Genomic DNA, 19,927 nt, shown 5'->3' on the forward strand with positions numbered 1-19,927 from the left:
CACGTGTTGCTCGGTCTTACGTGCTGTAATAGTACTTTATGTAACTAGAGTCAAACTCCCAATTTTTGATACTATACTGTTACTATGACGGAAGTATGAAAGATTTCGTCTTCTTTCAAATTATTGAAAATTGGACCGAAATATTACATAGTACGATTACATTGATAAAAAACTGAGTTTTTTAAATGGTAATATTAAATTTGACAGAAGGTACGTTCAACATTTTTAAAAATATGGCAATATTTAAAGATATGGTGCAAGATGCTTAAACAAATGAGAAAAACTAACAAGAACAATGTAACATTTTATAATGGATATTTCAATTTGGAAAGAGGCAATATTACCATTCCTAAATTGGCGTGTGAAAAGTGAACTTTTCACACGTCAATCATGTGTGTACGATACGTTTGCTATCGGCGACAGCTTAAAATAGGCGATTTTCAAATTAAAATTTGAATGAATTAATGATTAGGATAAAAAAATTGAGTTACACGTGTGATGAAGCCACTTTAACACACGTCTGCAAAAAGTTATAAATAACTATATAATTCGCCTCTAATCCCTGCACACACTGATGATCATAACTCCTGCACATTGATCTGAAAAATATATGCCTTTCAAAGCATCCATTAATACATCTTTTAGTATTTACCCAGATCAAATTTCATGATTCGGAAGTTTTCGAGTGGTTCGCGTTTGATGAACTCCCTCGGAACTGGCTTTTCGAACTCCTATATGATGGCGTCGGCGTCGTCAAGCACCGGGATAGAGGTAAGTCCACTCAGTTTCTACCGCGTCGTGAGCAACGTCATGTGAGCCCAGAATCTGGGTGAGAGCTCTTCGGTTCGCTCATAAATATTTGGTTGAGCCTGGAGGATGGTCATTGCAGAAGTGGACTTTGGTGTGCACAGCATATAGTGATGGTGGCTGGGTTTCACTCAGGCTTCTAGTGCGAGCAAGTTACTTCTCCACAAGTAGTACCTTCCAGAGGAGTTAGATTGCTAGGTAAGTGAGCAACATTATTATAATAATATTTGTAACCAGAACGTTTCAATATCGAACTTCATACATCACAACAACACAATCGGAATGGAACAAATAATCGATCTAATAATTTGTATTGAAAAGTTCATACTACTATATTTGTTCTTCCAAATGCTTTATAGGTCAAACGTAAAAAACTATTTTTATTCAATTAGAATTCGACGTACTCGTATTTTATTAAACTTTAATGTTGTTTATAGACACGCACTAGACAGAGGTGATAGATAGTGGAACTTCCATCCATTAGTTAAATAAAGGCTACACTCTTAGCTTAGAAAGAAGTAAATTTGGTGTTAATTTGATAGCTGCAATTTTGAGCAAAACTTGGGAAGAGCTGGGAAGTTATTGAACGATGCGATATTCACTTCATCGGTTTTGAAATTACTTTAAAAAATGTAAATATGTTTTTTTTCAAAAATCCAGTGCAACATCAAAGGATAGGATACGCCATAGGGGTAAATAAATCTCGATGCCTCAAAGGATTTTATGTAATAACCATGACTTACAAACGGGTTAGAATTAAATTAGGGTTGCACGGAGACGAGAGTAAAAAAAGGTAGAAATTCACATTTATCAGCTTTCATTCCGATTTTTTAATTAAACCTGCCCAGACGGGCGTCCTAAATTGGTTTTAAGCTGAAGTTATAATTTAGCTATAACACCATATGGGGTTGTAACAAATTTTGTGTTGAGATGGTTATGAAAAAATGAAATCGTAACAAGTGGTAAAGAAAATATTTTTTTTTAATTTGAAACGCTTTCTTACAGGTTCCGAAGTCTACTCCTGAATAGGGGAGTATTCCTTAAAATCGCAATTTTAGAAAATTAGTTTTTATTAAACATCTACAAAGATCCGATGATCAATTCTAGTTAGTTCAGGTTCTTAAAAAAATCTTGAAAATTATTCTTTTCGAGCTCGTCTTGTTGGTATAAAATCCAGAAAATGACTTTATTGTTTGAACTATTTAGTTTCACTTATTGAAATTAACATTTTTTAAATTGATCCTGGTGTAAAAAAAATTGTAAAAATCACCTTTTTTGAATAATTTCCGAATATCGGAAAATGACTGCTTTTTTTTAAACAGTTCGGTATAATCAAGTCTTGAAAAATTTTTCCTGCAATCAATTTTAATTTGAAAAAACCACGAATTCTGAAAATTGTTCTTTCTTTTGTATCATTTTCGTGTAGTAAAACTAAAGGGACGTTTCCCAAAATCACTCGTGGAGTGTGACTAGATCGCGATTGAACCATGACCTAACCGATAATATGAATCGTCCTTTATTTAAATTCTATTGGATTGTAATTTCCAGATATGGTTCTGCAACTCTAAATAGCTGTATCGTTAAACTCATAATTCTATGATATTTACACAGTTAACGATAATTCCTAAATTATAGTTAACCGTGTAGCGTTAAATTAATAGTTCTTAATCATTCAAAATAAATTAACCTCAACTAGAGGTTCTAATTCTCTTTCCCACATTAAATGGATTCTATTGGTTTGCAACTGCCTAATTTGGTTGTGGAGGTTTAATGAGGATGATTGTTAAACTGTAGGCTGTAATGACTGAAAATGAATGAACTTATACTGATTATTCAGCAACATTGGGCTATCGTCCTCTATCCCGCGTTAATGAGATCCTGTTGAGTTGCAATTTCCAAATATGGTGTAGTTTTAACATTAAATTCCAGTCCCTAATCACTTAAAATTAATTAACCTGAACTAATAATTATGGTTCATTGGGCTGTCTCTTTCTCGACTTAATTGGATTCTATTGGGCCGCAATTACCAAATATAGTTGCGGAGGTCTAATGAGGTTTATTATTATTGAACTCTAGTCCCTAATACGGTCTATATTTTCAATATGAAGACGTACACAATAGACCATAGGCGTGGAAAAACCCTAAAATTCATTTGAAATACTGAATTAGAATGTCTTCATGTATTTAGTCCATGCCCAGTAACTGCAGCTGGCTCATTCATACCTTTTATTTTATAAAATCAACTTCATTAAATAACTCCTCTCCCTTATCTCTGCGTTCTTTATCGCAACAAGGGACACGCAGAAGGTACCAAACTTGAAACAAACCCACATCCCGTCCTGAGGAGTTGAAATTGGGTCTTCCCTAATATTTTGGCCAAAAATGAATGAACTATTTATATGAATTTTGGTGATAACTTCTCCGTTGTATTCTTGCTTCCTACCGTCGCGGTAAATAAATATCAAAGGTCAGCAAAACAGAGGACAAACATCGAAAGTTTCACCATAACAATTCCTTTTGTAGAAATGGATATCTCCAAATCAAAGCAGCGCAATAGTTATTTTCATAATTTAGTTCAAACTGGATGGAAATGGACAGAAAGTGGAATTGCTCCCAGTGCGGTAAAACTTTAGGAATTATTGAATAACCTACCCTAATGCGTATCCTTACCGATAACTACTAATGACACTTCCTTATTAAATAAGCTGCAAAACAATAACGAGTTGAATAATTAAGCCAAAGCTGCATTACCCTGAATTCATGTGCCAATTAAATCGATCCTACCTTTCTAGCCAATGTATACTTTACGAAATCGATATGTGGTGGTTAAATGAATTGGTTAACAATAAAAATCAAGCCGAAGCGAAACGAAAAATCTGAAAATGGTGGTATTTTTTAAATTTTATTGTTGTTTGAATTTGCTGATTAATTGATCTAGAAACTGTTCACTACATGGTGGATCATTTAGAGAAAAGAAAATTCAACCACTCCATTTCAGTGCTCATTTTCTAACTCTAACCTTCCTAGAAAAATCGAAAATACTCAGACATGCTCAGCTTAAAAGTTTTATCCCATATTTTAATTTTCTTCTTTAAGTTCATTTCACGGTAAAATTTAATGGTTTTTTTTACTAGCAAATACATTTTTATATACAACAACTCTCTGAAACATAATCTGCCATAAACTTTCATTCCTCCCCTATCGCTGTTGTTTTTTTTTTTACCTTTTCAAATTAAAATTCTTAAAGATCTGCAGCTACCAATTTGCCTCAAAGAGGCAAAATTGCAATATTAAACCTTCGGGCAGTAGAGGAAACATACATTAAGCATTCATAATCGCAAAATACGTGAACACGCAATCGCAATTTGTGGCTCACGAAGAACAGAATGTTGAGCATTAATTAAAACACGTTAACAACATTCTGGCCGAGGGCCAGAAGGTACTCAAGTTATTAAAATTGTTGAAAATCAATTTTTATCTTAAGAGAATACTCTGCAAAGGTTAGCTCGTCTGTCCTTTTTAAGTGATCTCTTTTGAAGGTAACTTTCCATGGAAATTACATTACAAAGTTGTGTTCTTTCAACGTTGAGGGAATTGAAAATGTTTTTTGGAAACCATTTTTTTTAAATAGATAGAAAACTTCAAGATAAACATGAAGTGACTTTCCAGCTCCGCAATTAGCAACCCTTTGATCAAAAATCATAAAATAAAACTGGAAAAGGCTCCTTTTTAACGCTTATCATCCCACTTAAATATTTAATAAGACCATGAAGGTTTTCCCGAACCCAAATAAAATATTGACACAATCTATTTATCCTCATTGTTAATTCAAGTGCCTTTACGTGAAATTTTTGGAGAAAGGACTCTATTATCTGCGCTCGAAAGAGACACTCTCTGGAAAAGCTAGGAGGACCTTAAGGAGAGTCCGATACAGGTCACTGAGCTGTCTCTGGAGTCAAATCAGTGCGTTACATTTCTCCATTATTTTCAAGATTTTTTAAAGTGGAAGAAATGTCTACATGCGGGTTTGTTTGAAAGTTCAAGAGGTTTTCCTTAGCAGCCTAAAGCCTTTTACGCCAAAGAAATACATTGCGTTAAAGGTGAGACTTTTAAGGGGCTCTCCAAAAATTAACAAACTTCTTAAAAACTTCACCAAACAGCCTGCAGCCTTCTTTTTACGTTTCTTTTCAGGGAAAACACAGTTAATTGTATAGCACTCCCATCAGGCTATTTTCAGCCGTAAAATTATCCCTGAAATCTAATTTTTCCTTCAGGAGCTTCATTTGACCAAGCAGAACATCCTAAAGGTATGCGGAGGCAGACCGACTGCTGGAGGCTCGTCTGAATGTTGTGGAACTGCCACCGTCATGTCGGCACCTTCGAAAGGTTCCGGGCCAGTCTAATATGTTCTTTGTGGTATCAGCAATAGTTCTGATCCATACATTTGGCGTGACAGGTAAGACGGTACTTTTAGATTGAAAACATTGCTTAGAGGGTTGTAAAACAAATACTCTAACTAAAACAAGTACCCTAAGCTGATGGATCAGTTTAGGGTATTTTGGCTATAACTTTTTTGTTTGCAACTTTCTCTGCAACTGGACCACAAAAATTTAGAAAGTGTAGTCTTCTAAATTAAAAAGATGCCTTTCATAGAATTCGTTTTCGAATAAAATAGGTTTTAAACAACATCTAACTTATTTAATTTGAGGGTTCTAATTTTGACAAAGTCGAATTTTATATAACCCTCATATTTTTTATTCAGTTTTTTGTCTACTTTTTGTCGTACAATCAGCCCCTGCGATATCTACATCTAATTTTGGAACACCCTACATGTACACTCACAACTCTCCATGTTAAAACTCTTCCTAGTAAAGTTATTCATTAAGTCATAGACCTGCAGTTCTATATTTCCGTAGTATCACATCTTTCCACTCTAGAAAGACATCATCAACGCTACTCTGTCTTCTAAACCCCGAACTAACATCTCTTTTAATGACATCATAAAGATATATTATGTTTGATCAATCCACATGTTAGCCGAATTTCTTTTAGAAATGGATTCCATCCACATGAAAAGTTGAAGAATTCAATCCATTCATCCAAAAATCAGGTCAAGTCAATATACCCGACCAGCTTAAAACTGAGTAAATAACTGAGTAAAAAAACTTTAAACCTGAGCAAATCTTAGTTATTGTTTGGCCTCTTATTCCATTAATCCATCAATTTGAAAACATAATCCAAGCGATAAACTTATTCAATGTACAAATCTGAAGATTAAAAACAGTTTATCGTTCTAAAGCTAAGAGATTACGTTAATAAATAGTCAGATGAGGGTTGCGAGTTTTCAAATAAATTTGGAACAATCTGTCTATTGATTTGGGGCAAAACATATACACTAATGTAAACATGCCATCCGGGTTCTCCATTCATTTTTATTTAGTATCTACTAGCGAAACTCATTAACTCAATATTCGCTGTATCGGTAGTAATGAATTATTCTACTACCGACATTTTATGTATCGGTGTTTGGAGATTCAGTGACATCAAATGATTCTAAAACACATTATTTTTACTTTATTATTATAGTTATACATTATTATTATTTTAAAATTCCATTAAGCTTTGAATTCCACCAGTTCGATAGGAAAATATTGTAAAATTCATAAAATACGCTGGTTTTATCGAAATTGGCCTGTAGTTAATATTGATAGTATATTATTAATTTTACCCTAATTGCCGCTTTCCTAGCGGCACGTAGTCCAGATTCATACAACACAAATGAAAATGAGCACCAAATGTGTATCGATAATGTATTAAATACCAATAAGTCGTTTTCTGAGGGACTTTTTTACAAAAGAAACTTATTCAACTTTTAAAACCAAGTGGGTTGGAAGTCTGCTAGTGGGCGAGTAAAGCACCTGAATTTCTTAAGTCATTACCTGGTCACGATCGACAAACACCTTTAACTTTTGATAATAATAAACCACATTTCTTAAAGGTTCTTGGACTGCAGCGGTTTCCATAAATTAATTGGTTTACATTCCAATGTCTATCCATGGACAAGCCTCGCACAAATCGGAGTGTATTATCCGACATTCTAGTCAAGTACATTATGCAATATTTACAGACTTCAAAAATAGACTGGGATGAAACTCCTCAATCTCGTATCGTTTCAACTTAGACCCAGTTAAGAACCGAACTTTCTTAGTTATCTGAATTGTCAATTTCTCGTTTTATATTACCAGCGAATTTTCAAAGCTGAGAACTGCACAGATTTTGTGATGCATCCACAACTAGTTATAGTGCAGTAATTTTCTCTGTATTGAATTTGAATGAAAAGTTTCTGACCAAGTTCTTTGTGTAAAAAGCTAGATTGCTCCATTAGAGACTTTGATAGTACCAAAAATGGAATTATATGCTATTTTCAATAACAACATTTCTTGGCAAATTCTCAGACCTTCCCTTGGGTTAAAGCGTCTTCTAGTAAGTGAAAGGCATTTGTAGCTAACAGAGCCAAGTGATGAATGATATCCAACAAGTTATTTAAAATTGCTCGTGTTATTACATCCTTTCTAATATGAATTCTGCTTGCTTTTCTCGCGGTATTACTCTATCGCAGTTGTTGGCTCGTGAAATTGTGGAATTAAATTTCCATTTTAAGTGAAGCTCGAGACTAGTGGATGCCAGTGGACCAGTGGATCTTTCGCCACAAAGTTTGTACGACTATATTCAGAAGGCTTTCTCAGAACGAGAGGTCGTTTAACCTATTCGAATTTTCTTTTATCGGTAAAAAATCCGTTATTTTTACCAAAGTTACATTGTTTTGTTATCTTAATCATTGAACATACATATAAAGTCTGTCTACATCCCGGAATTAATACTTTGTATAATTTATCTGTGCAACATTGGATTATTTCTCTCAGGAAGACAAAACTACAATTTCTAAATGTTTCAGAAGTTTTCAAGCGTGACCTAAAACTTATCGAGCGTCAATAATTGCCGATTTACCAGTTCACAGAATTCTCAATTTAATCTGTTCTCTCATATGGCTTTGCGGTGCCTTCCTGGTAATTATACTGGGTGCCCCAGATTTTATGCTTCTGTAGAGATAGAAGGACGATTTACAAACAAAAGTTATAAAATAGAGAGAGAAGTTAAGGCTGGAGATAATTTTAAATATACGGGGTGACTCAAAAAAGTACATTAGGATTGGGTTCCCTTTACTTTTTTATTTAAAATGGCCCCTGTGTATTTTCATATTTTTAGATTTGTCTTTGAATTCTAATATCAAAAACGTGAAAATAACAAAGGATTCCGTTTAAAATTAAAAAGTTTAATCCTAATATTCTTTTTTGAGCCACCCTGTATGATTATAATTATGTCCAGCACATACCTCTGCTTTCATCTCTTAACTCTCGTATTTATACCGTTCTTCTACCTCTTTATGGTTTTGAAATAATTGCTGGTACATGAAATCATGGACACCCTGTATCTCGAACTAGAGGAACAAAAGCTTTCAAATTCTAGATCTGTGTGTTTCTATGCATTTCAACAAAAGCAGTGCATTTGGAGTTGGCCCACGAACCGACCGATGAAAGCTTTATCGCGACTTTCCGAAGATTAACTCCTCAAAGAAGTTCAGTTATCGCTTGCTTCACTAACAATGCGGCAAATTTCGTTAGTGCGAATAACCGATGTAGGGATTCAGCAAAGACAAAGTCGGAAAGTTTAGCGTTTCGATTATTTAAGGCTGAATTTCGAGCCACCTTCTGCTTCACATTTTAGTGGGTTGACTGCGAAAATGGTAAAACCCATTTATTCCGAGTCATTGGGGATCAAAATTTAACATGCGAAGAATTTATGACTTTGTCGTGCCAAATAGAGGCAATTTTTAACTCCGCTGAACGTTCGAATCACAATAATTTGATATCTTTTACGCTGGGTCACTTCTTAACGTTAGGAGCATTAAAGTGTATTAGTCTGAAAAAATCTTTTTGGAATGGAAGATCAACCGATTAATACGATGGGAGTTAATATAACTAACTGACATAGAAACCCGAACATCCTGTAAAAACGTTTCGATTTGGTTGGGTATTTCTTTTTTTTTGAGTATTTTTATGACAGATGCAAAAACGCCACAGCTACCAAACAAGTTTGTAGGACGACCCCACTTCAAGATGATCGCTTAAGATCGTCAGTTATACGAGATCGATTCTCTACCACTAGAGCAATTGTCAATCAGTGGTTTAGAAAACACGGCAGAGTTATCGGAATGCGAAATGTATACCGACGAAGCATAAGCTTTGGTCTATTTTCACACCGATCACAATTTGTCTTACCTTTAACTGCGGAGCACAAACAAAATCGACTTGGGTGGAGTAGAGAACGATTAGTTTGGAATGAGACGTGGGACACAATAGTCTTCAGCGATGAATCCAGGTTCTGTTCGGACATGCATAACATTCGGGTAAGGGTTAGAAGGCATCGCGGAGAATGACAAGATCCACAATTTTTTTGTCAAGAGGCGTGATCATCGTGTTGTTGGTGTTTTGATGTGGAGCGCCATTGCTTAAAATTCTAGGTCACCCCTAGTCTTTATTAGACACAATACGATCGCACAGCGGTACGTCCAAAAAATAGTAGAACCTTATTTGGTATCATACTTAAGAACCTTCCAAAATCCTATCTTTCAAAAAGACAATGCCCGACCACATATGGCAAAGGTAGCGTTTGAGTACTTTCAACAAGCTCAGATGAACTACTGTCCTGGCCTCCAAGATCTCCAGATTTATTTCCAATTGAACACGTGTGGGACATTATCAGAAGGAGGTTACGAACTTTACAGCCGGTTCCTCAAATTCTCACGGCAGTTCGACATGAGATAGAAGTTGCCTGGAATGATATATCCCAGGAGAATATTAACTACCTCATCAGGAGTGTGCCTGCGCGCCTTAACGAATGTATAAGAAATTGTGGCGCATCAACACATACTTAATTATAAAAACTCCAATTAATGGATTTAAATTGTCTAATTTAGTTGGTGCTTTAATCATTCACGTGCTTTGACCCCTCTAAAATTTGTGCAAAATATTATGGGAATCGGAACATATTTACTGGGTGTTCGGGTTTCTGTATCACTTAGTATAGAAAATGTAATCCCATTTCGGGAAGTGTTATTTTGTAGACTTTATAACAGGGTTTTAAATGGTCTGATCCAGTGACGAAGTCAAATTAAAGAATTTACTCTTCATTACGAATGATGTAAAACCTACCTTCAAATGGTTGCTCGGCCGAGTGGTCGCGCTGCATCCAGGCAAGGATGAGCACGTGCGCAAACTTTGCCCTCTCCCTCATAACTAATTCCCTCCTCAATTTTCTTCTTTTCGATTTTTTCGTTTTTTTTTGCTTTTTCTTCTACACGCCTTACATTCTCCTCTCTCATTCTTTGGAACGTGACTAAAAACGTTCCGCTTTTGGGAGCGGCTATGTTAATGCAGTCTCTTGTTCTCATCCTATTCAATTCAATTCTCCAACGAATATAGGCCACATATATGTTAAAAACCGGGCATTTTGTGGCTTATATGCTGAAGGCCAAGTGGCTGGTATCTAGTTTGAGTGCTCGAATTAGAACCAGATACCAGACACTTGGCTGTCAACACTCATCATATGCTATCAGGAAACATTTAGAGTTGTTTTTCTTATGCTGATTTTTGCTATCTCTTCGCATTTCCTACTTTTCCTTCCTCCCTCGATTTCCACCTTTCGATTTGTTCTTTGGGTACATGTAGCTCTTCGAATCTCACCCTTTCAGCATCAGTTATTAGCCGTAACCCCGAAATGATCTAACCGAAACTTAAAAGTCCGGTTGGCTTATAGTTTTGGTTGGTTCAGCTTATAGTTTTAGGTAATCGTCTGGTTATTATTAAGTCTTTAATTCTTCCGAATGGATTGGTCGGCTGTCCGGCAATCCTGAGAATCCAATTGCCTCTCGCACATCATCAGATTCAAACCCTGAAGCACGATGTGAAAAACACCTCGTCTCTCGAACAATGTCGGTTCACGTTTACGCGTTTTTCGTCTTCGCATAACTTCATAAATAACCGTAATTACCTCGAACACCTGACAAGCGATGGGTCGTTAAGAAAGTGAACGATGAGGTTTTTCCCATGTCCAAATCCCCGGATTCACCTGTCAATTTCTTGTTTTAACACAAACCACCCTTCCAGCAATTTGTTCTTTTCGGATCGATAGTCCGGTATTGCGCTATAGCTCAGCTCGTGATCTGTGTATTTGAATGTTCCTATTTTACTTTCCGGGTTATTGCTTAATGAAAACTTTATTATTCATCTGGCGGAAATTGAATTATTTTAGAGTTTTGGTCATTTGTCCGTAAACAAATTCTATAAATAAATTCAAGGCTTCTTACTTTACCGTGTTGCGGCCTAGTAAACGGGAAACTTCCATTATTCATGTTGCTGTCGTATTTGCATGCAACCCCCTGAGCTTGCATTTCCAGCCGCTGCAAAGAGGATGCGTGCCAATTGCTCATCATTTCCTGTAAATCCATGGAAGCTTTCAAACTTACAAAACGTTTTATTGTTAGCGTTTCTCTTTCATCGTTTTCCGTCAATTTCAATAGCAACTTTCTCCTTCCGAAGCGCATAAGAAAATATTCTTTATTAGAGAAGGGGCCCCTGCATGTCCATACGATTATTAAGTAATTTATTGAAAACCAACATGGAAATATAGGTCGATATAAGGGGGTTTTACTTATACATAAAGTACATCCACACAAGCTGTTTCCTCGTCCTAGAAACCAGTATTCGAGACATCGTCTTAACTGTTACACGTATAACTGTGAGGTTTCTGTTCCAGAATCGATGCCCGGTGGGTACGGAGCCCCCGAAAATATCACCGTAACCTTCCTGAACCCTACGACAGTCAGAGTTTCTTGGGCGACTGCATTGAACCACGTAGATAAATATGATATCACTTACAAACCGACTGATGCCAGGTAAATCGTTTGGTAATATATACATAAAACAAAATTGAAAAATCGATGTTAAAGTAACCTCCTGTTGGATTGGAATTAAGTCTTGGAAACTTTGGAAGTTAAAACCAGGCAGGAAAGTTTGGATTTCGAATTTTCAAAGGTTTCCTTAGGGGCCTAAAATGTTGGCTCAGTTCCAAGAATACTTAATATTGCGCAACTTACGACGTTTAACTTTTAATTCTGGTGTGTTCTGCCGTGGTGAATCAGCATACTATTAGTTACAGGGTGGTGGAAATTGTGGCTGGCAACAGCGATGCGGTGACCCTGTCCAACTTGCATCCAGATACGCAGTACCAGCTTACAGTATCGGCTGTCTGGTCAGGGAGGAAGTATAGAAGTAGGCCTATCGTCTTCCGGACTCTGGGTAAGCGGCCTAGAATATTCTGAGGCCGGTACCCAGTTTTACGAGCAGGACTCAGGACTTTGGAAATCGGTGGAAAGATGTATTTTAAGCTAATCGTTGTCTATTTTTATTACTCTTTTCGTGTTGTGCTACAAATAAATTTAATTCTGCCATTCTTTATCTGCACAAAGAAAAATATTACCGAGTTGTGTTTAGATGAGCAACGCGCATTAGAACATATTGCTGAAGTCCTGATCTTAAAACCTGGGACACCTTAAAACCAAAGATGTAGCACCATATCGCACGTATTTGCAACATCTTTGGAACAAGTATTTTTAATTTAATGCAGAGAGAATTCGCAGTAAGTTTCCTCGAAATTCCATCTAAAGAATATCTCAATGTACTATAAGTTTGTAAATTGACGCTTTATATTCGTTACATTTACGTAGAAGAAATTAACTATAACCGTACCAGGAATACCCAGCACCAACTGGCTCAATAATATCATGCTGGAAGGGAATATTAAATCTACGAATTAAGGGAATTTTCTAATGATCCCTAACTCGATGTGGGCCAAATAGATTATGTTTTCTTAACTTTCAATATGTTCTCAATGTAGTAAAAAAGCTTTCGCCTTTGAAGAATATACTGTTTTCCTCCTTAAAGCCCTTTTCGATTACTCAGAGACTCAAAGGATCCCCTTTATGGCCGGTAAAAGGTACTAACCTGAACTAGTCTCCGAAATGTTCTCCATTATAGTCTCCACATCCATATTATTTCCTCATAATATCTATTATTTCATCATCTTCAAATTATGAATTATGAGGTTCTCCACGCCTCTGGTTAGTTTTTCTCCAAACAAGGGCTTTTTTGGTTACTCAGAAGCTCAGACAATCCTATTGCTAAGGCAGAATAATTAATCCTAAGAACTTTCCTTAACTCATCGTTTCTAATTAAGTTATATTGATTTTCCGAGAAACGATTTGCGAAAAACGTTTCAGAAAATGCCAAAAATGAAAAAAATTATCTCCATAAATGTTCTGATTAGTGTTTTGTGACGAAAAGTTCTTTGGGTAAGGTCAGCAAGTCAAGTTACGATAAAATACGTACAACCTCAATCCAGTTCAAGCTATTGCTGTTAAATTCTAGAAGATAGAGATGCACGCAAGATCTGGACACTATTAAAAAATCCAGAAATTTTCCCTAAAGACAATTTCAGAAAAGGCTTCAGTTCAGTGTTGAGCAGTGTTTACCTTAACAGATATTAAAATAACCGTTTTGCGTTGTTTTGTTAAATCTGTTAAAAACGCGGATTTCTTTTATAATCCTAATACTCTTTTTTCCTTCATAGAACCACCCAGGTCATCAGCGCAACAAGACTCTATGGCTGTAGCTGCCGGGGTTAGCGCCACTACCTTCACCACCACCTCGGACTACACCACCCCTAGAAGCTCCACTACTGAAAAGTACAACATCGTCGAGTATCCACAAACGAGTTCCACTGTAAATTACCCCAATCTGAATCGACTGTGTTGATCATGTAACATATGTTGTATAGGTACGAGGAGTGGAGATCGGAATAGTTCTGATCGTTCTGGTGGTGTGGATAGCAGCCATAGCCTTGTTTTTCAACCGCTGGGGTAAAATAAGAATGCTCCTGCCCTACCAACCGGATTACAAGCAGGAGCAGTTAAAAGTTCCAGGGACTGCAGCCTGTGCTGCTGCTGTCGCCACTGGGAATCTTTGCGCACATCATGCCACATCGAATATTTGCCAACAGGTTTGTTGATGGTTTCAACGTCTACCCTCAATTTCCTTGCAGGATCCCTTAGTTCATGTAAAGCGGATTTTTATATACAGGGTTGTTGTACTATATGGGATAATTGCTTCAGTACGCCCCGCCTAACTAGGGAGTCGAAGGAATGTGGATGCCAATTCGCCCTGTTGCACAGGGCAGAGGAAACCTAGCAAGAAGTTTCCGACGTGATCGAGTTTACAGATTCCCCCGATCACGTCGAAGATCACACCCCCGATCTTAGTCGCGTAGAAATGTTGTTGGCAGAACACGAGCCCATGTTCGCTAAACAGGATACCTTACTATCCCAATGTTACGTTACCACTGAAGTGGAGTCGTTACGTAAACAAGGGTCCTCTTCAGTCCATTCCGTAAGTCCGGCACGAGGCACTTTTTTGCACTTTGAAGGGCTCGGATTTTGCTTCACGCTGCTGTCATTGGAGATCACTTTTTGGTGCCGCTTTGTATATTACGCTTAATTCTTAAATCTCTATAGAGTGCTCTACGAGGAAAGAAAGACACTTTAGGAGGTGATTGTACAGCTCATTTCCAGCAAAAAGTTTAAGACATATTTAGTTTTTTTTACGGTAAAACGTTTGAAACTGTTAGAGAATATCCACGTAATTTCTCAGAAAATGAAAATTATTAGAGAAAATGGATTGGAAGATATGGCCCCTTAAGATGGCTTCCGCGCGGCCTAGATCTAAAACTTCTGGATTTTTACTTTTACTTCTTTACTTTTAAACATGTAATAAACACTAAATATTTCTTAAAGCGTTAAAAATCGGAGTTAATTATATGACTTTTTTGTTGGAAACGGCGTGTATAATCATCTTTTAAAGTATCTTCCTCTCGTCATAAAATACCCTGCGTATGGGGTGAATGCTTTTATTACCACAAAAGATTGGATTTTTCTAAGTTTGGAAGTACTACATAATTATACACGTCATTTTGCATAGATGCATTTTAAAATAGATGAGCTTCATCACTTTATTCACTGCTAGAATTGAATCATGCTTAGATTAGTGATACCTAATTCTTTAGTACATTTGAGTTTCTTTACTACAAAAGCATGATTCAATGCAGAAATGCATTTTTTTCAATGGAACATCCTATTTTAGTTGATGAGGTTTTCGAAAATTATTGATTAATTCACAACTGATGGTGTTCATATGCATTTGCTCGGAAGATCTGTGCATCAAGTTTTTTTAATTATCTTCAAAATAGTTCACTCTCCACGTTATCATATTGCTATCAGAAAAATTTGCCGAGATCATCGTTAATTATAAAATAAAAGATTAAGATGAATTAGCAGTGAGTTGGTTGGGTTCTTCGTTCCACGAACAGTTATGGTGCTGGTAAATTATTGGCTCGTTTCTAGTTTGGCCTTATATTTTATACACAAATCCACGTTTTGTGAAATTCTCATTCTCAATTGACACTTGTTCTCATAAGTTTCATTTAGATTATAATGACCTAAATTAAGTATGCTCAAGTCGGTTGTATTAGAATGCTCAATATTGGGGAAAATTTTATGTCTTCGACAGGTTCAATACGGGCTTGCATGAGCATCGCAACGCAGTATCCACTTTATTCCTCTTTCCTCTTAAGAAATTTTCTAGTGTCAAAACTCAAATCACAGGCTCTCAAATTCCATAAAAAGTAGGAGTCCAAGCAAAATTCAAAATATCCATCCTACATCAGAGCTGGATAGAAATCCAGAAATCCCCATAAAAGCTCCACTTAATATAGCCAGGTCATTACTTGGAACGTTTACTCCTCTTACTCAGAAAGTTTCATAATTCTTCAGAATACTTAATTCTTTTGAAGAAAATGCAAATCATCATATGTTCCACACGTTTGAGGCAATTGTTGAGTTTCTTTTATTTTGGTTGGGAATAACGCCTTACACATAAATAGGAGTTGTTGAAGCGATGGCGCACTATTCTCGGATGAAACTCCTGTTAGTAAAGGATAAATGTTATTCTCAGTTAGTTATAACTGAAAATAGTATGCAATTTCACCGGTTTACCAACCCCTCCTCATATGTGAGACGTTCGTTCAAATTCACATTCAAAGCATCATAGTCAATTCTGATTCGTCCTCTAAAATCTAAAAATTATGGTTGTTCAATGGGGCGAGAAGGCGTCTTAGAACTCTATGTCATCAAAATAGGTTCCCCGTTAGGACAACTGTGAAGAACGACAACGTTTAAAGTTTTTAAAACAAAACGAATTTCTGGAAAGAGGAATTCTAATCAGACTGCAGGCTTTTTGGAGATTATATCCGCCTTAACCTTTGATCAATTTTAACATAAGAAAAAAAAATTTTAATACCTTTAAGCAGTGACGCCTGTGGTACGTCACGTTAAATGTCCACGTGTCCAGATGTTTTGGGTGAAACTCGTTCGACTTTTTAAATTATTTACAACCTATGGAATTTGTGTTTACGATGACGCAAATTCCCGCCGTGTGTTAATTCGATCAATAGAAGAAACAGGATTTCTGATATATGGAAATCCATGTAACTTGCCCTAACTTACAACATTAGAACACTTCAAGTTAAACTATTTTAAGGAAAGCCCGATGTTCCAGGTCCATGCACAACCTCCTCGGACCCCCCGCCCCCGGATGAACTCTGCCATCTTCGTGTCGAATAGCGGCCCTGGAATTGACCCCAAGGAGTTTTTCCGCCGATACGGATCTGTGTCAAGGCTCTGTAGAAAAGCTAGGAGCGTGGACAATATATCCTTGGAGGAGCAACATTTCGGCCTGCCCACTTTGTCTATTAGCGGACCCTCTCCCTCTGAGAATGAGGAAGAGACGGAGATTAGGGAAACCGACCATTGTTTAGCGTAAGCAATTTTACTTTCAATAACAAGAGTAAATAGCAAATAAGCTTCGATATGGAGTGCACATGTAGTCGGCTATAAATTTAGAGGAAAAAGTAGATGTCGAGGCATCTATAGGTATATAACTAAAAATAGTTAATTGTTAGTGCCGAAAATAGCTGAATCCTTTAGTTGGAATGTTTGATGTTCGTATCGACTGACTGTCAACTTAAAGAAACACGTTTCCGTCCAACTTCATACGATTAATACATAATTTGTACTTCATATTATTAAAAAGAGAGACTTCTAATTTGTAGTTTTCCCTGTTAAAACATTAATAAATTAATCCCACATGAAAGGCAATTATTTGCATTTCCCGGCAGCTGTACACAACATCGAACTTTAAACTTTGAGAGCTCGTTTTACATGCATTTTACATAAGGTTCGTTTCAATTATAGGATTCAACTGCGTTAGGAATACCTAGGCTGTATATACATTAGAAGAAATAATGACCAAGTAACTCTTAGAGACTATTCGACCAATTTTAAACGCTATAAATTCATACAATTTTGTCTATTATTGCTAAATACTTATACATCATCAATTCCTCTTTGCTAAACTTGTATCGTTAGTACGACCAAAACGTTACATATTCGTTAGATATCACTAGCTCAAACTAATCTTAAGCCTGTATTTTTCTACTTCTCTTTTTGCTTTTGTACATATGTCTTAATACACTTTATTCTGATAGCAATGTGTTTATTACAATTATTCCCACTCCAAAAGTGGATGGTTCGATTCCCTCACTATTTCATTCAGAAATAAGGTCAGAGTTTTAATTTCAAAACAAAAAATAAACATATTTACATCTTATTTCTTGATTAAATGGCGAAAAAAGACTTTCCAGACCGAAAATCTTCATGGCGACCGATTCGACTCGATTCAGTACATGTGGTTCCTTGCTGAAAAAAATCAATGTGGCTAAACGCCCTTCACCACTTAGTCCAGAAACTTTGGTTTCAAGGCTTTAATCCCAAAGATATAATATTTCATATATTCACAACAACCATAGCAAGACTAAATAAACAGTCCAGTAATTATTTCAAAGTTGACTGAAACTCTAATCCCAAAATAGGTTACACATGCCGTAAACAAATCGCAAAATCCAATAACTAATCTGAACCATCTAACCCGGATCTTACAGGGAGGAATCAATCCTATTTTCATAGATAAGTTGAGCGCATAATTGCAGACAGACCTTATCTAATTGAATACGATCAATAAGCTTACGTCTTTCGATTGTGGACACCCTGCGACCTATAGACTTTACCCCCTGAGATAACACCAAATCGCCTTCGGGCTCAACATTTCAGTTGCGCTATCTAGGAGGCATGTATATTGAAAGTCTTCGCGGCATACCTCCTCACTTCGAACTCGAGTGGTTTTCTTCGTGCAATTAGTGGTAGATTAATTGGGAAAATCGTAATATGGTAACGGTGCCTAGTAATGGGTCAGTGATATTTCACACGCTGATGTATGTATTAAATCAAAGTATTATCCAAGACGAGAGCTCTTATAATTACTACTTTATGAAAATTGGCAGAGGTGAGTCGAGATGTATTAATTCAGGTTGCAACTATTAAAGAGTATTTCATGGATTTATATAGAGTCAAATGCAAAAAAATGCTACGGCATGTATGGCTGTTTCGAACTATCATCGCCATGGACATCAGAGCACAGGCCGGTTTCCATGTTTCCAAGTGAACTGCATGAGGTAGCTTAATTACTGCCACGTTTTTTTTTGTTATTCAAAAACCTTCAGATCGACCCCAACTACCTACTCTTCACCCGCAAAAACCCCTCTCAACACACTATCATTGACGTCAACCAATTCGATTATCTAGCAAATACTGATATAGACCCTCAAAAGCCCATCTATGTTATCACTCATGGCTACATGGAGGGAGGCATGATTCCATGGGTAAATTAACCAACAAAATCTTCCAATTATGCCTGAATATTTTCCATTAGATTTACAATATCGCTCAAGAATTCTTAAGCCAAGAGGACTGCAACGTCATAGTGGTGGACTGGCATAAGGGCTCAAGCCCTCCATACACTCAAGCAGTGGCAAACATAAGGCTAATAGGCACAATGACCGCCCATTTATTGCACGATATTGCTCAAACTACTGAGTCCATTAATTTGGACCATGCCTACTGCGTAGGACACTCCCTAGGGGCCCATTTGTGTGGTTATATTGGGTACACCCTCCAAGATGTAGGTAGCTGCGATCATTTAAGGCCTCTTCAGGAGTTTTGTTTGATTTTTATAGGAGTTTAATTTGACTCTAGGCAGAATTACTGGTCTAGATCCGGCGGAGCCTCATTTTGGGAAAACTTCCAGGCCCGTGAGGTTGGATAGAAGTGCTGCCAAGTACGTGGATGTTATTCATACTGACGCCAGTCAGTTTATTAGGGGGAGTTTGGGTATGACTGAGAGTATTGGTAAGTGAAGTTTTGTGTGATAATTAAATGGCCAAATAGGGATTTAAGGACATGTGGATTATTTCCCTAATGGGGGTGCCAATCAGCCGGGTTGCGAAAAGAGCATTATGCAGTTCATTAAAGACGAGAAAGACAGTTTCTTCGTAGGTGAGAACAGTTTGATTTTTTTATATGGAAATGAGAAAAAAGGTTGTGGTTATTGAGTAGGGATGAAGAAATACTTATCATGCAATCACTTAAGGGCTCACCAAGTGTATTTGGACAGCATTAGGCCTACGTGCAGTTTCTTGTCTATTGCGTGCAGTTCAATACAGGTAAGATTTTCTGCAAAATACTGTTTAATGATCTGTGTTTTAGACTGAGTTTTCATTTGAATAGGATTTCATAGCTGGTAAATGTTGGGATTGTGGAAATTACGGCGAAAAATGTCTAAAATTCGGTTACCATGGTCACAAACACTACTATCGTCTCTACGGCAGTGGGATGAATTACAGCCTTAATCAGTACCTTATAACTGGAAGCGAAAAACCCTTTTGCAGTACTTAACAATTTTCTTCCAATTACTTGAAACACAATAACAACATTTAACTT

General features: G+C 36.7%; 2 protein-coding genes across 6 annotated transcripts in view; both read left to right on the forward strand.

Annotated features, from left to right (window-relative positions):
• LOC136413542 (pancreatic triacylglycerol lipase-like) overlaps positions 1 to 19,927 on the forward strand; it is a 111,320-nt gene that overhangs the window by 90,736 nt on the left and 657 nt on the right. Inside the window, exons 1-8 of one of the 2 annotated variants that reach the window (XM_066397157.1) lie at positions 18,124 to 18,434; positions 18,497 to 18,603; positions 18,652 to 18,810; positions 18,861 to 19,109; positions 19,165 to 19,336; positions 19,385 to 19,483; positions 19,544 to 19,650; positions 19,715 to 19,874. In XM_066397157.1, the coding sequence (XP_066253254.1) occupies positions 18,317 to 18,434; positions 18,497 to 18,603; positions 18,652 to 18,810; positions 18,861 to 19,109; positions 19,165 to 19,336; positions 19,385 to 19,483; positions 19,544 to 19,650; positions 19,715 to 19,874 (1,171 nt within the window). In that variant the 5' untranslated portion in view covers positions 18,124 to 18,316. Of the gene's footprint in view, positions 1 to 18,123; positions 18,435 to 18,494; positions 18,604 to 18,651; positions 18,811 to 18,860; positions 19,110 to 19,164; positions 19,337 to 19,384; positions 19,484 to 19,543; positions 19,651 to 19,714; positions 19,875 to 19,927 lie in introns of those variants that run through there. The other variant, XM_066397158.1, reaches the window with a different exon arrangement.
• Positions 797 to 17,579, forward strand: LOC136413553 (collagen alpha-1(XII) chain). 4 transcript variants are annotated; one of them, XM_066397173.1, is made up of 7 exons: positions 797 to 1,005; positions 5,082 to 5,263; positions 11,683 to 11,821; positions 12,079 to 12,224; positions 13,555 to 13,706; positions 13,762 to 13,983; positions 16,575 to 17,579. In XM_066397173.1, exons 2-7 carry the CDS (start codon positions 5,212 to 5,214, stop codon positions 16,854 to 16,856), a joined length of 993 nt encoding a protein of 330 aa, XP_066253270.1. In that variant the 5' UTR covers positions 797 to 1,005; positions 5,082 to 5,211; the 3' UTR covers positions 16,857 to 17,579. The 4 variants fall into 4 exon arrangements, with proteins under 4 accessions (XP_066253270.1, XP_066253272.1, XP_066253271.1 ...); XM_066397175.1 differs by having other exon boundaries at positions 16,593 to 17,579; XM_066397174.1 differs by having other exon boundaries at positions 12,085 to 12,224.

The sequence above is a fragment of the Euwallacea similis genome, chromosome 14 (assembly GCF_039881205.1).
Source record: "Euwallacea similis isolate ESF13 chromosome 14, ESF131.1, whole genome shotgun sequence".
In the NCBI taxonomy this organism is placed as follows: domain Eukaryota; kingdom Metazoa; phylum Arthropoda; class Insecta; order Coleoptera; family Curculionidae; genus Euwallacea; species Euwallacea similis.